The 14,810-nt window shown below is 48.8% G+C and overlaps 1 protein-coding gene across 1 annotated transcript; it reads left to right on the top strand.

The window, feature by feature from the left end:
• The first annotated feature begins 484 nt into the window (after positions 1-484).
• On the top strand, positions 485-12,859 carry LOC144932319 (fibroblast growth factor 19-like). The gene is made up of 3 exons (XM_078856259.1): positions 485-830; positions 9,856-9,959; positions 12,506-12,859. The coding sequence occupies exons 1-3, from the start codon at positions 485-487 to the stop codon at positions 12,857-12,859; spliced, it is 804 nt and encodes a 267-aa protein (XP_078712385.1).
• Positions 12,860-14,810: the final 1,951 nt, after the last annotated feature.

The raw sequence follows: 14,810 nt of genomic DNA, 5'->3' as shown, positions 1-14,810 counted from the left end.
GCGGCGAGACGTCATGTCGCGTCAAACAAGTTGAACAATTAAGGAAGGAGACTCGAAGAAGTGCAAGAGTTGGTGAGAGAGAGAGAAGGGGGAGGAGATGGAGGGAGATACGATGGATGCATCGGTCGTAGCCTGATTGGCGCGTCAAAGGATCATTACCACCGGCGTTATCATCACCACCAACAGCATCATTACCACCAGCATTACCATCGTTACCAGGAGCATCATTATCACCAGCATCATCACCAGCACCACCACCACCACCATAATCATCATCAGCATCACCAAGAGCATACTTATCCTCACCAGCATCAACCAGCCTTGCCATCAGCGAGCTCGTCCTGCATGCAGGAGGATTTGCAGAAAGCCAGAACCGAGGGCGTGAAAGACACACAGAGAGGGCCTCTGGCGTGACTGACCAAGACTCCCAAGTGTCACGGGGCACGCGTTCGTGTGCGGCGGGCCGCGCTGCCAGAGGATGAGAATGGGCTCGCGGAGGGATTCGGATGGTCTCTTCTTCCCGTCGGTGATTGTGACCGCGCTCATCGCCGCTCTGCACTTCGACTTTGTGCGACACTCTCTTGCGGCTCCCGCCGCTGCTGCATCGTCGTCGTCGTCATCATCATCGGCGTTGTCATCTTCGTCGTCGTCGTCGGCGGCGTCTTCCTCTTCGCTGCCGGCAGCCCACAGGAGTCCAAGGCACGTTCATGCGGCGGGACCCGTTCGTCTAAGGCACCTGTATAGCCCGGAGAGCCGCGGGTCGGGAGGGCAGCATTTGCATCTTAGAGACGACGGCACGGTGGACGGAGCGGCCCAGCAGAGTAAGCAAAGTACGTATCACGTTTTTAGATTTGAAGCTTTCGTGACTGCAAGGATTCATATTCTTAGGTTTTTTCGGTAAAGTCACGTAGGTAAAAAATTAAAATTAATAAAAGTAAAATAAAAAATAAAATACAAATCGTGCTGTGACGGTTCCACCTGAAGACGGAAGCTTGTGTTGCCTCCGAAACGTCGTGATTTTTATTTTATTTTTATTTTACTTTTATTAATTTTTATTTTTTTACCTACGTGACTTTACCGAAAAAACCTAAGAATATCACGTTTTTGTTTTTATCATCATGCGCCGTATTCTTCGAATCACAGGACGCTCCGGAAAGTCGGAGGCAGCCTCAAACGTTGTGCCCGGTGTTGATGAAGGTATACAAATCTGGGCAGAGGTACACCTCGTGGATGATAAGACGCACCCGCAAATTTCGCTTTCAAATATAGGCGCTGCGCTAAGGTAATCTAGGCAAAAACTGAGCGTCCCAAGTAGCTCAAGTGCTCCTTAATGTTTAGAAAACAATCGAGGTGGCACCGAACATGAGCCCGAATGCACATCCTAATGGGCATTACATACGCATTTACGTAAGCTAATTAATCTCTCGTCGTCTCAAATATTGTCTACAGTTGCTATTCTCACATCTCACGACACGTGCTCTCTCGTGTCCGCATCTCATTTCACGACGTTCCCGGTCTCGCGTTTAGCTCTTTTCTCGTCTCGTGTTTACACCTGATTCTTTTGTCCACAGTTCATTCGTCTCGTCGCACATCGCAGCACTTGTCGACATCACGTCTGTCACCTCACCAGCCTTGTATTCATTGAAAGGGGAGGCGGGGTGGTGGTGGGAATGGGCTAGCACACCCATCACTGTAACCCCCCCCCACCTTTCACCACTCGATCTCTTGTCATCATCCCTGTGCCGGCTCTCCCACACGCACCCTCTCCCATTCTTCTTTAGTTTTCAGGCTTAAAACGCAGCCAACGGGGGGGGGGGGGGGGGGGTGGATTACGCAGTGATTTGTGAGATTCCCTCAAACTCCGCTGCGAAGGGCTGCTAGGTTGTGGTGGTGGTGGTGGGTAGGAGGTCACAGTGCAGCAATTTGGTTAAGTAGAGCGCATCGCTCTGGCGAACCCTTTTAGATTGTTTCCCCCGCTTCGTAAGCATGCTGGGTTCACTCCGGAGAGTCTCTGGGTTTGTCCCACATCGAGAGCGAGCGCTCATTCATTGTATTGGGCAAACCCCCAAATAAATACATGGAACTCTCCTGATGCAAATCTCGAGTCTCGGGCTTTCGCGACATATTGGTGGCGTTATGAGTGTCATTACGAATGATACGTTGCACTTTCGTTTGTATTTCAAGTTTTCATCTCTGCGGGACGCTGCTAAAAGAAAAATTCTGTACTGCCACAAAGGCCTTGACGGCGCTGCCGTGGGTCCCTTTGAAGTGCGGTGCCCTTTAATTGGCACCGATAACAATAACTCGGCTCCTTCCATAACAATGAAGCACGTGGCGCTTCGCAGGGACGAGAAAAGCCCTCGAGTCGACTGAACTCATGAAGTGTGATTCATCGAGTAATTACTTTAAGTCGACTATTCGACTCGTGTATGTAAAAAAAATTAAGACCACCAGTAAACAACCCGTTGCTCTGAAATATAAAATAAGAGCTGTCTTTTTCATACTCGATTGTCCTGTACGCTTAGCACTTTGGGGCCGTCCATAAATGACGTCACGCACCTTGGGGTGGCGGGTGGGGGTCAGACTTTTGTGACGATGTGTGACGAGGGGGGGGGGGGGTTGAGAAATGTGACGTCACATACAAAATGCGCAACTTTAAATCAATATAGACAACACGTTCTACTTAATTAAATAGACTTTTTAATAAATGTTTTCTCCAACAACATCAGAGTGCAGCGCCACATTAAATACGCACTACAATGACAATAGTTTAAAGCGATTTGAAGCATGTTTTTTTTGGGGGGGGGGGGGGGCAGAGCTTTGTGACGTCATATTTGAGGGGGGGTCTGACTTTTTGTGACGCCGCGTGACAATAGGGGGGGGGGTCAAAATTGTCCAAAATCGCGTGACGTCATTTATGGACGGCCCCTTTAAAGTTATCTGATTTTTTGTAACAAAATGCCAAGATAATACGTACTGTGAGCTGTGAGGATTTTGTCTGTTATATTCTTTAGGATTAAAACTAAAATATTCTGGCGGAAATCATTTACATTTATAGAGGCACACATTGGAATGTTCGAGCAATTTTAAATAAACCGTGTCAGTCTTCTGTGTTGGTTCCTCCCGCCTCTGCAGTGTCACTAATAAATGCTTTCCCGAACGTTTTCCGCCGTTTCAAATTTGTTGAACGTTTATTTGTTTACGTGGAAAAACAAATCCCGTTTAGCCAGTTACCCAGCTAGCTTCGGTGGCAGCGGCCCACAGCCACGAACACTTTAATTATTTTTTGGGGTGCAGAGGAGCCAGCAGCTTGCCAGTAAACTCGAGGACTATACTATAATTAAATAGTATGATTTAATGAATCACTATGAGATCTCCTTTACCAGTGGCAAAATATAGTAATAGGTTTTGACCCTTTCAACTGGTACAAAAACTGACACCTTTATACAAGGCATCATGTTTGCAATAACCACAACACAAGCAGTCAAAATGCAAACAAAAAGAAACAACTCTGATAATGATGACCTATCACTATATTTTGCCACTGGTAAAGGAGGTCTCATAGTGTAAATGCTTACCCGAGCTCTCAATACTCTGATAGTGCGCTGTTTTTGAGTTGTACGCCTTTTGACGTCATCTGGTCCAACACCAATGGAGACTAGGCTCTAAGAAAAGCTGTCTCGGGTGTGGACCAATCAACTTCAAGGACAGTGCATATCATTATCAGAGTTTCTTTTTGTTTGCATTTTGACTGCTTGTGTTGTGGTTATTGCAAACATGATGCCTTGTATAAAGGTGTCAGTTTTTGTACCAGTTGAAAGGGTAAAAACCTATTACTACAATTTAATGAATCGCTTCCTCGTCTCAGCCCAGACTTCACTGCTGCTATATTATTACCACTATAGCGATATAAAGATCACGATGCGATTAAACAACTTAAAGGCAGGGTTCGTGATCGCCTAGAGATGGCGACTGACATTCACCTGCAAAGTGAGCATCTTATTGTGTGCGCATGGATTTTCTCTGAGATACGTTGCGAGGTGTCTCTTAGAAGATGTGTCTTAAACTCTTGCGCTGTACATCATTGTCATCATCCATGGTCGAGTCACTGCTGGATGAAAGCTTCCCCGTGTCGTCGTTATCCCTCGTGACACGCCAATGCCGAAGTGCATCTCGCTCCTGTACCGGAGCCGATCTCATCGCTCCATCTCTGTCATGGTTGTCCTGTCGGGGTGATTTTTTGGGCTATGCACTTTTAATTCTACGTTGAAAACGCATTTCTTTAGAACGCTTTGGGCTATGCACTTTTAATTCTACGTTGAAAACGCATTTCTTTAGAACTGTTTTTTTAGGGTTTAGTTTGTTGTCCTTCCCCCACACCTCCGATTAGCACGGTTGGGCTACGTACGGTGGGAAAGAAGGTCAACATACATACATACATAGGCTGCATCTCTGTTTGATCCACCAACCCCACCTCTAGTTGGTAGGATTACGATCACCCTTCTGGTTCAGGTCAAGAGTTCATCACGATTCCACCACCCCTCGCCATCACGTCCTCATGCTAGATCTCCCTGTTGTTGCAAAGTCCACACCTAACCACCAAGGGCTTTTTTTTATCACAGTTTCAAACTATATCCTGATGCAGAAGATTAGTGCTTAATACAGTCACATTTGCCAATTTTATTTGTAACTTTTATCCATACCTTTGTAATGAGAGTTCAATTTCAATGTGCCATTTTATTGAGGTACAAATGTGTTGCGTTGGTGTGGTCTTGGACTGTTTTTGTTGTTGTTTTTTTGCTGCCTTGCCCAAAGCTTGCATAAAGTGTTGAACAATCGGACGTATACTTTATTTATATTTACCTTTCTTACCTTTTTCTCTATTTGTTGTTACTTGCTGAAATAGAGCTTCATAGCTCATCGGATTCCTCCAGTCTGAATAAAGATTCTGATCATCATCATCATCATCACCACCACCAGGCTTCAGGTATTCCCCTTCGAAGTCAACCTCTGACTCTGTAAGCTGCCCTCCTCCATCCTGCACACGTGACCCACCCTCCCATGGCAAACTCAGAATAGAACATGGTACATTTCCTGCCATGTTCTATTCCTAAACTTATACCTTGTTTACCCCATCCTGCCATGAAATTCCCTCCACATTCGACTTGATCCTGTACACAGGGGCCAGAAGCTTATATTCTAGAGCAGTGGTTCTTCACCTTCACTGCAGCCTGCACCGCTTGGGTTCTCAGAAAGGGCATCTCGCACACCCAAGGGGGTACGTGCACCCCAGGTTGAGAACCACTGTTTCGAGAGACGACGTTACATATCCAACCTGCACGTCCAAGCCTCTCACTTGTAAATGATCCATAGTTAATCCCTGGATGTTTTGCTGTCTCTACGCTGGTCATGATTTTAGTGAACGCGCGGTCGAGCACGACTTCAAACAATTTGAGTTTAAAAAATAACGTTCTTAATTGGGTAATACCAGCGAGCAACATCACACCCTACTGATATGTCTACATTCGTCTGTGAAACATAGTGCCTTATTTTTGCCTTGTGCCGTACGGACGGCGCAAATACCAAGGGTTCTAATTATAATTACAAAATACACCCCTGTCAAATCACGTGTCCTCACCTTCAACCACTGATGTCCCTGGCTACTCGTCACACACAAACCCAAATTCCATCACACAAGTTATTACGCAGGCCCAAACACCATAACAACAACATAGACGTTTCCATCCATAGCTCTTTCCTCCAGGCAGAATCCCGTGATTGATTCAAGTTTGCAAAACAAATACCGACATCTTACTGATACAGCTCTTTTCTATTATCTGCCTGATTGTATAGGCACAATTTAACACGTAGGCTTTATTATTTAAAATAACCGTGTTTAGCTTAGATCGCATAAATATTTAAGGGTCTTATTGTAACCCAACAATCTTCATTATTAAGTATAGGTGCAATCGGGGACATAATATTAAAGGCACACTAAGTTATAGGTACAACAAGCCAGAGAAGACAGCAAATTTAATAAAGGATCAATTTTAACAATTTGATGCATCTGGGAGGAGTATCCAATGCAAAGTTCCTGAGCAATATTTTGTACAGCGCCTCGTGGATGCAAGACCACGATCGCTGACGTCGTTGAGAAAGGACACAGCACATAGAGCGGGGGGGGGGGGGCTGATTGTAAAACTTTGATTTGGATGTCTGTGAAAAAGAGCTTCATAGCTCATCAGATTCCTCCGGTATAAATACATGTTCTGATTCCGATGTCTGCAGCCCCTCCCTGCTCTAAGCCAGTGCTGGTTGTCACCATCACACACACAAAGTGCTTGCCGCAAACGCACCATCTCGCCAAGGAGCATAAACCATCGCACAAACTCCGGTTCTTCCTCGCAGCGGCGTTTGGCTGGCCATCGAACAAAGACGGTCACCGCATCGAGCGCTTTCAGATGCGCTTCTGCGGAAGGCTGGAACGCTCTTCCTTCAGATATTTGGAAGCCACTGGACCTATGTACTTTTAAATATAGATTGAAAAGTCATTTCTTTATAACTGCTTTTTGCGTTCAATATGTTGTCCTACCCCCGCACCTCCGATTAACATGGTTGGCGACAAAGAAGTTCAACATACATTCTCACATTAAGCGCACGCCGTGGATGGCTGTTAAACCCACCACGACGAATGCTGTCATCTGCAAATTTCAATCGACAGTGAAAGATTCGCGATACCACCGTCAGCTCGCTGCGCTCGAGACCTCGGTTTAAATCACGGGCGGCTGGCCGAGTCACCAATCCGAACCCATGTTGTCATCTTGCCGGCACGGTGTCACTAACAGGGCGATGATGAGCCTCCCAATGCGCCTGCCACCTCCACATAGAAGCGTCAAAGCGCTTCGCGTCACGCAACTGGGAAAAAGCCACGTTTATCTGACTTCTTGTGTTGGACCTCGACAACCCTGTTGGGCCCTTGTTGATAACGTCTGCGTGTGCCCTAAGCTGTCGTAAAATCCCCTGTGCAGTCTGTACTTTGGAACAGCCGGTAAGAGTGAAACTGAAGGTGACGCGGAAATTGTTAGTTTAATTCGAAGTTTATAGGAAGCATTTATCTGACGCAGCGACGTCCAAATGCCCCTCAATGTGCCCAATCTCGTCTGATCTTGGAGGCTAAGATGGTTTGAGACTGGCTAGTACTTGCATAGGAGACGGACCTATCGGAATGCCAGGTGTTATCTGCTAGGGCTACGAGGTGGCCAGGAGATGGGTAACACGGAAAAGAGATTTTGATTCTCTCTGTGCAGAGCTTTGAGTGTTACCTCCTCACATGCATGGTGGGTTTTCTCAGGATTCCTGCCACGTGAAGCCAAACTCTCATGAATGGAATTGGCCAACGCCCCAATATCGCAATACTCTCCTGAAAAATTGTCTTGAGACTCGGTGATGCTTCCAAGGATGAAGGGCATTCATCGATTTGCACACGTCTTGTATGTATGTTGAACTTCTTTCGCACTGTACGTAGCCAATCGTGCTAATTGGGGGGTGCGGGGCCGTGCTAATTGGAGGTGCAGGATAATGTGAATGTGTTGCATGGCCCAACAGATATAGAGATAATTGAAGGTGTATGCTGAAGATAGAGCATAAGATATGTGGCCATACACATCTGTAATCAAATGCATTTGTGTGGGGTTGCTGGTTCGCAAACAATCATATTCATAGACACTCAGCAGCAGGGGCTGAGTGGTGCCTGTACGTGGCAGTACGGCAAGTTGTTTGCTGCTCCATACCATGCGGATGCTTTCCTGGTGCTCTCCTCATAATGGCTTTATTTCCCTGGGCACTGCGAATTAAATTCACTCACAACACCAGCAATTGTGAATTCAAGGCATTAGCCATCGACTAGCTTTGCCACTCGGGAAACAAAAGTAGCCGGCCGTGGTGCTGGCCACCCATCCCCTCGTGTGCCGTGTCGGTTTGTTTTATAAATGCTCGCTAACAGCAATTGCCCCAACAGTCTGTTAAGGCTCTAAAGGGGATTTTTATCTTTGGACACTTCGCATGAACCGCTGAACCACTTGCTACGTAACTTAACATGCAGCTGATTAATTACACTAACACAAGCGGTCGTCCTCAGGCAAGCAAGCAGACCCCGCTTGCTTGCTCATCGCCACATATATAACCTTGTTGTAACAGCTCTCTCGCTCGTTCAGCAGTTCCGCTGCTGGATTATTTTTTCCGCGATCAAAACGTCGTGATTTTTTTTCTATCTACGTGACTTTACCGAAAAAAACAAAGAGTATGGATTCCTGAAGTCACGAAAGCTTCAAATCAAGATTAATTACACGATCGGGGTGGAGGGTTGGGTGAGAGACGGGTCACATCATCACAACGCATGAACCCGGCTCAACGCTGAGGGATGTAGGTGACGTCATCACGCAGGTGTGCCCGCAAGCCAGAAAAAAAACTCAAAAAATCTAGTGTAACAGCAATGCGCATCTATCTATATTATTTTGGCAATATAGGCAACAAAATAATTTTTTCGAGGTATTTTATTTATTTATTTACGGTGGGGGGGGGGGGGCAGGGTGGATCACATGTCAGAGCGCTGAGTCGGCACTGCTAGGATCCTGCGTTTGCATTGAGGCAGTCATCACCATTGTCGTGTCTTTGATTAAACTGGATACTCAATGGCAGTGAGCTGATGGTCTCATCCCAGTCACCAATGACCCCAATAATAGAGGTTTTTTGGGTTAGATCGCGTAAATATGTAAATGTGTCAATAAAACCCGCCACCACCCGACACAGCCAATGACCCCACACCAAAAGAGAACACACTCTGAGAACTCAACATATTGTTTTGACTGTCACGTGTTGAATATCACTGTCTGTCGCAGAGCTGGTGGGAAAGTGCTGGAGACATCAGACGTATTTCTGTGATATTCTCTTCTGTGGATGAGTTTTCACTCATAAGGGTTACAATGCCCTGCGATAAATCCGAATGGAAACATTGTCTCCTGATATGGCACCGAGAGCACTATGGGGTTGGAATTGGTTCAAAAATGACAAAGTAATCGTTGATAAGAGAAGAAGAGAGTGGTGCGTTGCTACGTACCAGCGTGAATCGCGCTCTGCGTGAGAACGCGATCGCGGCTGTTGCAGCACGGGCTACGCGTGCGCCCGTAAGCGAGTTTCCGCGCTCACGAATTTTTTAACTGATCCACGTTCACTCTCCAACGAGGTGCTCGAGATCATCGCATCGCCTCCTTCTAAGCACTCCGAGGTCAAGGCTCCTTTCCTGGTGTGGACCCCAGGGCTTTTCCCAATGCTGCTCCCAGACTGTGATATGCTTTGCCTTTGCTAACAGTCGTTAGAGCCATTTAAGTCGGTCTTGAAAACTCACATCGTCAAATTAGCCTTGACTCCATAGTTCTCTCCGTCTACCTCGGTTCTGTTGATGTCCTGCTGTCAATACACACGGGGCGCGTTAGCGTCTCACGGAATGAATTGCGCCACTTTACAAATGTACGTCTCTATTTCGATTTAAAGCTTTCGTGACTGCAGGGATTCATATTCTTGGTTCTTTCGGTAAAGTCACGTAGAAGGGAAATAATAAAATAATTAAAAGAAAACATAAAATAAAATTCTCACTATTTATTTTATTGTTTTATTTTTATTATTTTATTTCCCTTCTACCGTGACTTTACCGAAAAAACCAAGAATACGTCTCTTTTATTAAACCCTCCTGAAAATTCGACGGAGGCTCTCTTAACAGACGGACCGGCGTGCCAGCTTGCCGTACTGACGGTCGCTCGCTCGCTCGCTCGCCCCTTCGCGTGTGCCGCGGCGCTGCAGGTTTGCTGGAGATGCGCTGGGTGGACAGGGGCGTCGTGGCCATCAAGGGCGTGAGCAGCCAGCGGTACCTGTGCATGGACGACCACGGCGGCCTGCACGGCTCGGTGAGGAACAGCGGTGCCCCCCCGAATGGGTGGTAGAGGAGCGCCGGCTGGGCATTGGGGCAGGCCCAACCAAAATCACATTCACGCATGCAAATATAGCACGGGGCAAGCCGCTAGTCGGGTGTCCGGTGGACACGGTGGAGCGCTTCAATTTTCCCGATGAGCGACGAGAGGCCGCGCAGTCGTTTGTCCTCCTCCCTCCACACCTACGATTAGCACGGTTGGCTACGTACGGTGCGAAAGAAGTTCAATATACAACATACCCGGATTTCCCCCCCCCCCCCCAATTTTTTTACAAAACTCGTTTCTAGCTGTTAGCTTTAAACTATCACAAGAAGGGAAAGAGAGCTTAGAATGTTCCTAAGTTTAGTGAGGAGAAAGTTTCGGGTCATGGTTTTTATGACACATGGGCCAAGCTCCGAGGTCCATATGTCACCCTTCAATACCATTAGTCTCAAGGCTCACTTGCAGTCAGAATGAGCCAATTCTCGACTCGATTAATTGTGACAGACCAACGAATGAAATCTCTTATAAGGCAGATCATTGGAAACGTCTTTGGGCAGACATTACAAATCACTGCTCACAGATTTACATAAAATTTTTTATTAGTAACGCAGCATGGCACAATTTTTCGACTCGCACATTCAGTGCTTGCAGGATGTGTTACCAAATATTACTCGAAAGAGCACCGCCCGTAAGCAATGGCACCCATTCAACACCAAACAGCAACATTGTAAAACCTCATTATGCGTTGTTGCAGAGAATCGCGGGGTAAAATATGAATGGCGGCGTAGAAAAAACACATCGAAGGTTCGTGCAGTGTAAGCGTTCTTTGTTATGCAGCAGTGGGGTGGCAGAGCTTGAATCGTTACTGCTCTGTCAGCGATTGTGTGTGTGGGGTGTGGAGCAGTGAACACAGCGTTCCGTGCACTGCGCTACGAACCCAGCGACCCGAATTCACTTCCCGGCCACGGCCAACATATGAGTGGCGAGTGATAGCTGAAACGGTCCTGGGCACCAACCTGCACAAATCAGCAGGCTGAAGTGTGGTCAAACAACCCGCACAAGCGACGTGGCGTGGGGAGCCTTTCATCCAGCAGATGGATCGACAGAGGACCGTAAATGACGGCTGCCCCGTCTCGACGGGTTAACTCCTGCAGCAGCAAATTGCGCCTCCCCCCATGGCCGCCTTCCCGCCCCCCCCCCCCAGTGATCCGTAGAGCAAACACTTTGGTGCCGGTGTAAGGCAGCAAAGAGCAGTTGATGCGAATGCTGTCGCACGAGCTCACGCGTTTGGCGTAACTGTCCTTTGCTGACTATGCGCGATGAATTAATGTAAATTACTATTATTAACAACCGTGATCTGCTAATGAGGTCGTGTGGGGGAAACCTCAGTGGAGGTCGGGCTTTGTGTGGCGCTGGCTCCCATCACTCCGTCGTGCGGAACGCCAACTGCACTGGCCCCAGCAGTCCGCATGGCTCTGTGCGAGGGATCCTTGACTTTGTGTGACCCTGGGGGAGGTGTGTCTTGCCAGTGAATGCGCGCGCGCGCATGAGATGCATCGTAAGATAATGGTGATGACAGATGGAAATAGCATTCATTTTTTTTCACGTTAGAAAGGTATTTCCTGGTGTTCAGTGTCAGCCATTGTGGCTCAGCAGAAAGAAAAAAAAACCCCATAACACTCTGACACCTCACAATTTGAACACCTACAACAATTAAAATCTGCTAATCAACAATGACAAGGCGGCGTAGCTAAGGAGTGTGCAGGCGGTGCAACTGAAACCGGTGCCTGTGGGCCGGAGGGGCCGGAGGGGCCCAGGCACCAAGTCACGAAGGAGGGGGTGGAAATTGGACAGGGAGTCTCCATTTGATCCCTTGCTCCACCAGGGCGCATGCCAACCACACGACACCGCTGCGATTACGCGCGAGACATTGTCTTTGTTTTGCTTGGACTGACGCGATCGCACACAACGCACTTTCATTCCTCGGCAAGAAGAGCCGAGCAACTATTTCTCTTCCTGCTTCCGCCAAAGTTGCAACTGCCCAGAACCAGATGCTCGGTGCATATACACACACGTGTGTGGGAACGGGGTGGGGAGTGTGGCAGTGCAGTGCTTAGCGCACTGCTCTACGAACTCGAGGACCCGAATTTGATTCCTGCTCACGGCCAACATGAGTGGCGAATGTCTTAACTGCTGCTGGATCTCCTCTAGGTCGACTCAGCCTTAAATGAGCACAATCTATTTAAAACTAAACTATTTTTTGTTTTAACGGATAAGGCCCACTGAGCTATACACCTCTTTTTTTCAGAAGCGACCTGGCCACAAATGATAGCTCAACGAAGTGGCTTACCACAAAAACATTTATAGCAGCCAAACGCTCCAAGCGCATGTTCCTAAACGTGGAGGGAAACAGCGGAGCACCCGGGGATGGCCGTTGCCTCACCAGTGAGACGAAGTGGATCGCGAGATAAAATCGCGAGATGAATTAATAAACCCCACGTTGTACCAACTGACGTGCGCGTTCCCGTGCGTTCCCCCAGACCGAGTACCGGGCGCGCGAGTGCGCCTTTCGCGAGCGCACCCTGCCCGACGGCTACACCGTCTTCTACTCGGCGCACCGCCACGCCGTCGTCACGCTCAGCCCCGGGCAGGGCCGCCTGCGCTCCTCCTCTTCCTCCAGCTCGCCGGGGAGGCACCACCACCTCCTGCCGCCTCTCTCACAGTTCCTGGCCACCGTCAACGCCGTGCCGCTTCACCACGTGCTGGCCTACGCCGACCTGGCGGAGCCCCCCGGAGATGACGGCGGCGGTGGATCCGAGGGCCAGCTGGACGTCGACGATCCGTTGGGAATGGACGCGGCGTGGCGGGCCGAGCCGCTGGGCCTCCTCCGCTAGCGGGAGCGGCCTGGGGGGCCTCGTAAGCGACGGCTCTCGGGGGGCGGGGTGGGGGGATGCGGGCCCGGGAAGCGGAAGGTCGATGCGCAGCAAAGGAAACCCGCGGCTCTCGTTGGTCTTGACGATAACGCGCCCAGGCTGTGTGTCCCCCAGGGCCATTGCCCAAAGAGTCAGTCTTATGTATATATATTTATTTCCATCATATTGTTTTTTGAGTTCTCATCGTAAAAGGGTTACGTTTCCTCCATCCTGTCTAAACTTGCATTTCTTCATTTTCATGGAACCTCTTTTCTTTTCCCATTTCTACCTCTTGGCCTCCTCCCCCCCCCCCCCCCCAAGGCTCTTGAAGAGCTTCCTTTCACGAGCCTTCCCCTCTACCAGTACTGCTCAGTCTCGGCCTTTTGCCTTCTCCAATAGATTCCTCTTAGACTGCTCGTTAACTCACGTGAGCGCTTATTTATTTTTATTTCCCCCTACAGCCGATTTTCTGCATTCGGCGCCACTCCACGTCTCTCAAGACCTTCCCGGCATCCATGTCTGCCGAGCATAACGCTCCATGCACTTCAGTGCTCCACGATAAGGGCCTTCATTTTCTTCTCTTCTTCCGCTCCCTGCTCATCCACCTTCTTGCTGAATGCTAATTTAATTTGTAGCAAATCCTAGCTCTGTTCCCCCGAGGGCATTTACCGTCTCCTATCAGACTTACTTCCCCGTATATATTTGAACCGTTTGATCATCGTATTGGCGACGAGAGCGGAGGATTTAAGCATTCGCGTCAATATTCGATTCGACGATTCAAGCTAAAAGGTCAAGGGTCGCCATTCTGGCACCACGGCGGTGACGTGGCGGTGACGTCGCTGCGACATTCCTCCCGCACATTTCGCAACGCGTCGTCGTCGCAGTGGCGTCTCCAACGGTGCCGCAACGGCACGGCGGAACGTACGCAACGTTTAAAGTCTTTTAGCCGCTTAGGATGAACCTAAAAGTCGAGGCAGACAGCCCAGGACACGGGTACGCTTGGTATGTATCAATAATATCGACACGGCGAGAGCCGGTTATGTTTTCTGAGTTGCATCTTCCTTTAAGAGGAGGAAGCTCTCTCCCTGTGATCCGCAAGGGATTTGCGCGGCGATGGTTTGCGAGCCGTTTCGGCGCGACCGCACCACTGGAGGGTTGCAGAAATCAGCGAGGGCCGTAGCTGCTCTGCGTCCCTCCGCTACTTGAGCAGCCCTGATTGCACTCGGGATAACCGATTCTTTTTTTATTTTTATTTTTCTACTGACGCACAGAGACGAAGAATGACGGCACATCTTTTTATGGACGTGGCTATAAATGAAAGCTGCGCTCCGGTCATCGCGGCATGGCATCGTGATGTTGCGATGTTGGCGAGCGTTTTCGCGCGCGCGCTCTTGGGCACGTGGTCCGTGTTGATGGGCTTAGTCGTTGATTAATTTTGGCCGGGCACGTCCGGGTCTGTGACCTGGGAATAACAATTCCGCGTCCATCGCATCGCGTGCACCGGACCTCTCCCTCTGGCTGTGGGTTGCTCGTCGCGTGCCACCAGCCGCCCTGGAAAATATTCGGCGAGAATTTAAGCCCTGGGTTTGGGTGTGTAAATGCCCACTCGTCCACCGTCTGCTCTCCATGTCACTCCTCTCTTGCTCCCCTACTTCTCTTCATTACATTTCTCCCCATCCTGCATCCCTCCTACAACCCCCGTCCATCGTGATCTCCTTTGTTGTTTTTTTTTGTATTTTTACCGGCCGCAACAAACGCTTATCCGCACAAGATTGCCCCCTTTCATGGGCTCGCGTTGTTAATTGTGAAATACGAGAAGGCCATTGTGTTACCGTGTTCTACCGAATGGCCCGTGTACATTTGTGTATTTTTTGACAATCTTTGTTCTTACATACCCCGCCTCGTGGGATGGAGCGCACAAAGAGCGATTGGG

This window comes from Lampetra fluviatilis, chromosome 5 (genome assembly GCF_964198595.1).
Source record: "Lampetra fluviatilis chromosome 5, kcLamFluv1.1, whole genome shotgun sequence".
Taxonomy (NCBI): Eukaryota; Metazoa; Chordata; class Hyperoartia; order Petromyzontiformes; family Petromyzontidae; genus Lampetra; species Lampetra fluviatilis.
The sequence above is the reverse complement of the archived record's forward strand: the minus strand, read 5'-3'. Positions and strand labels throughout refer to the sequence as shown.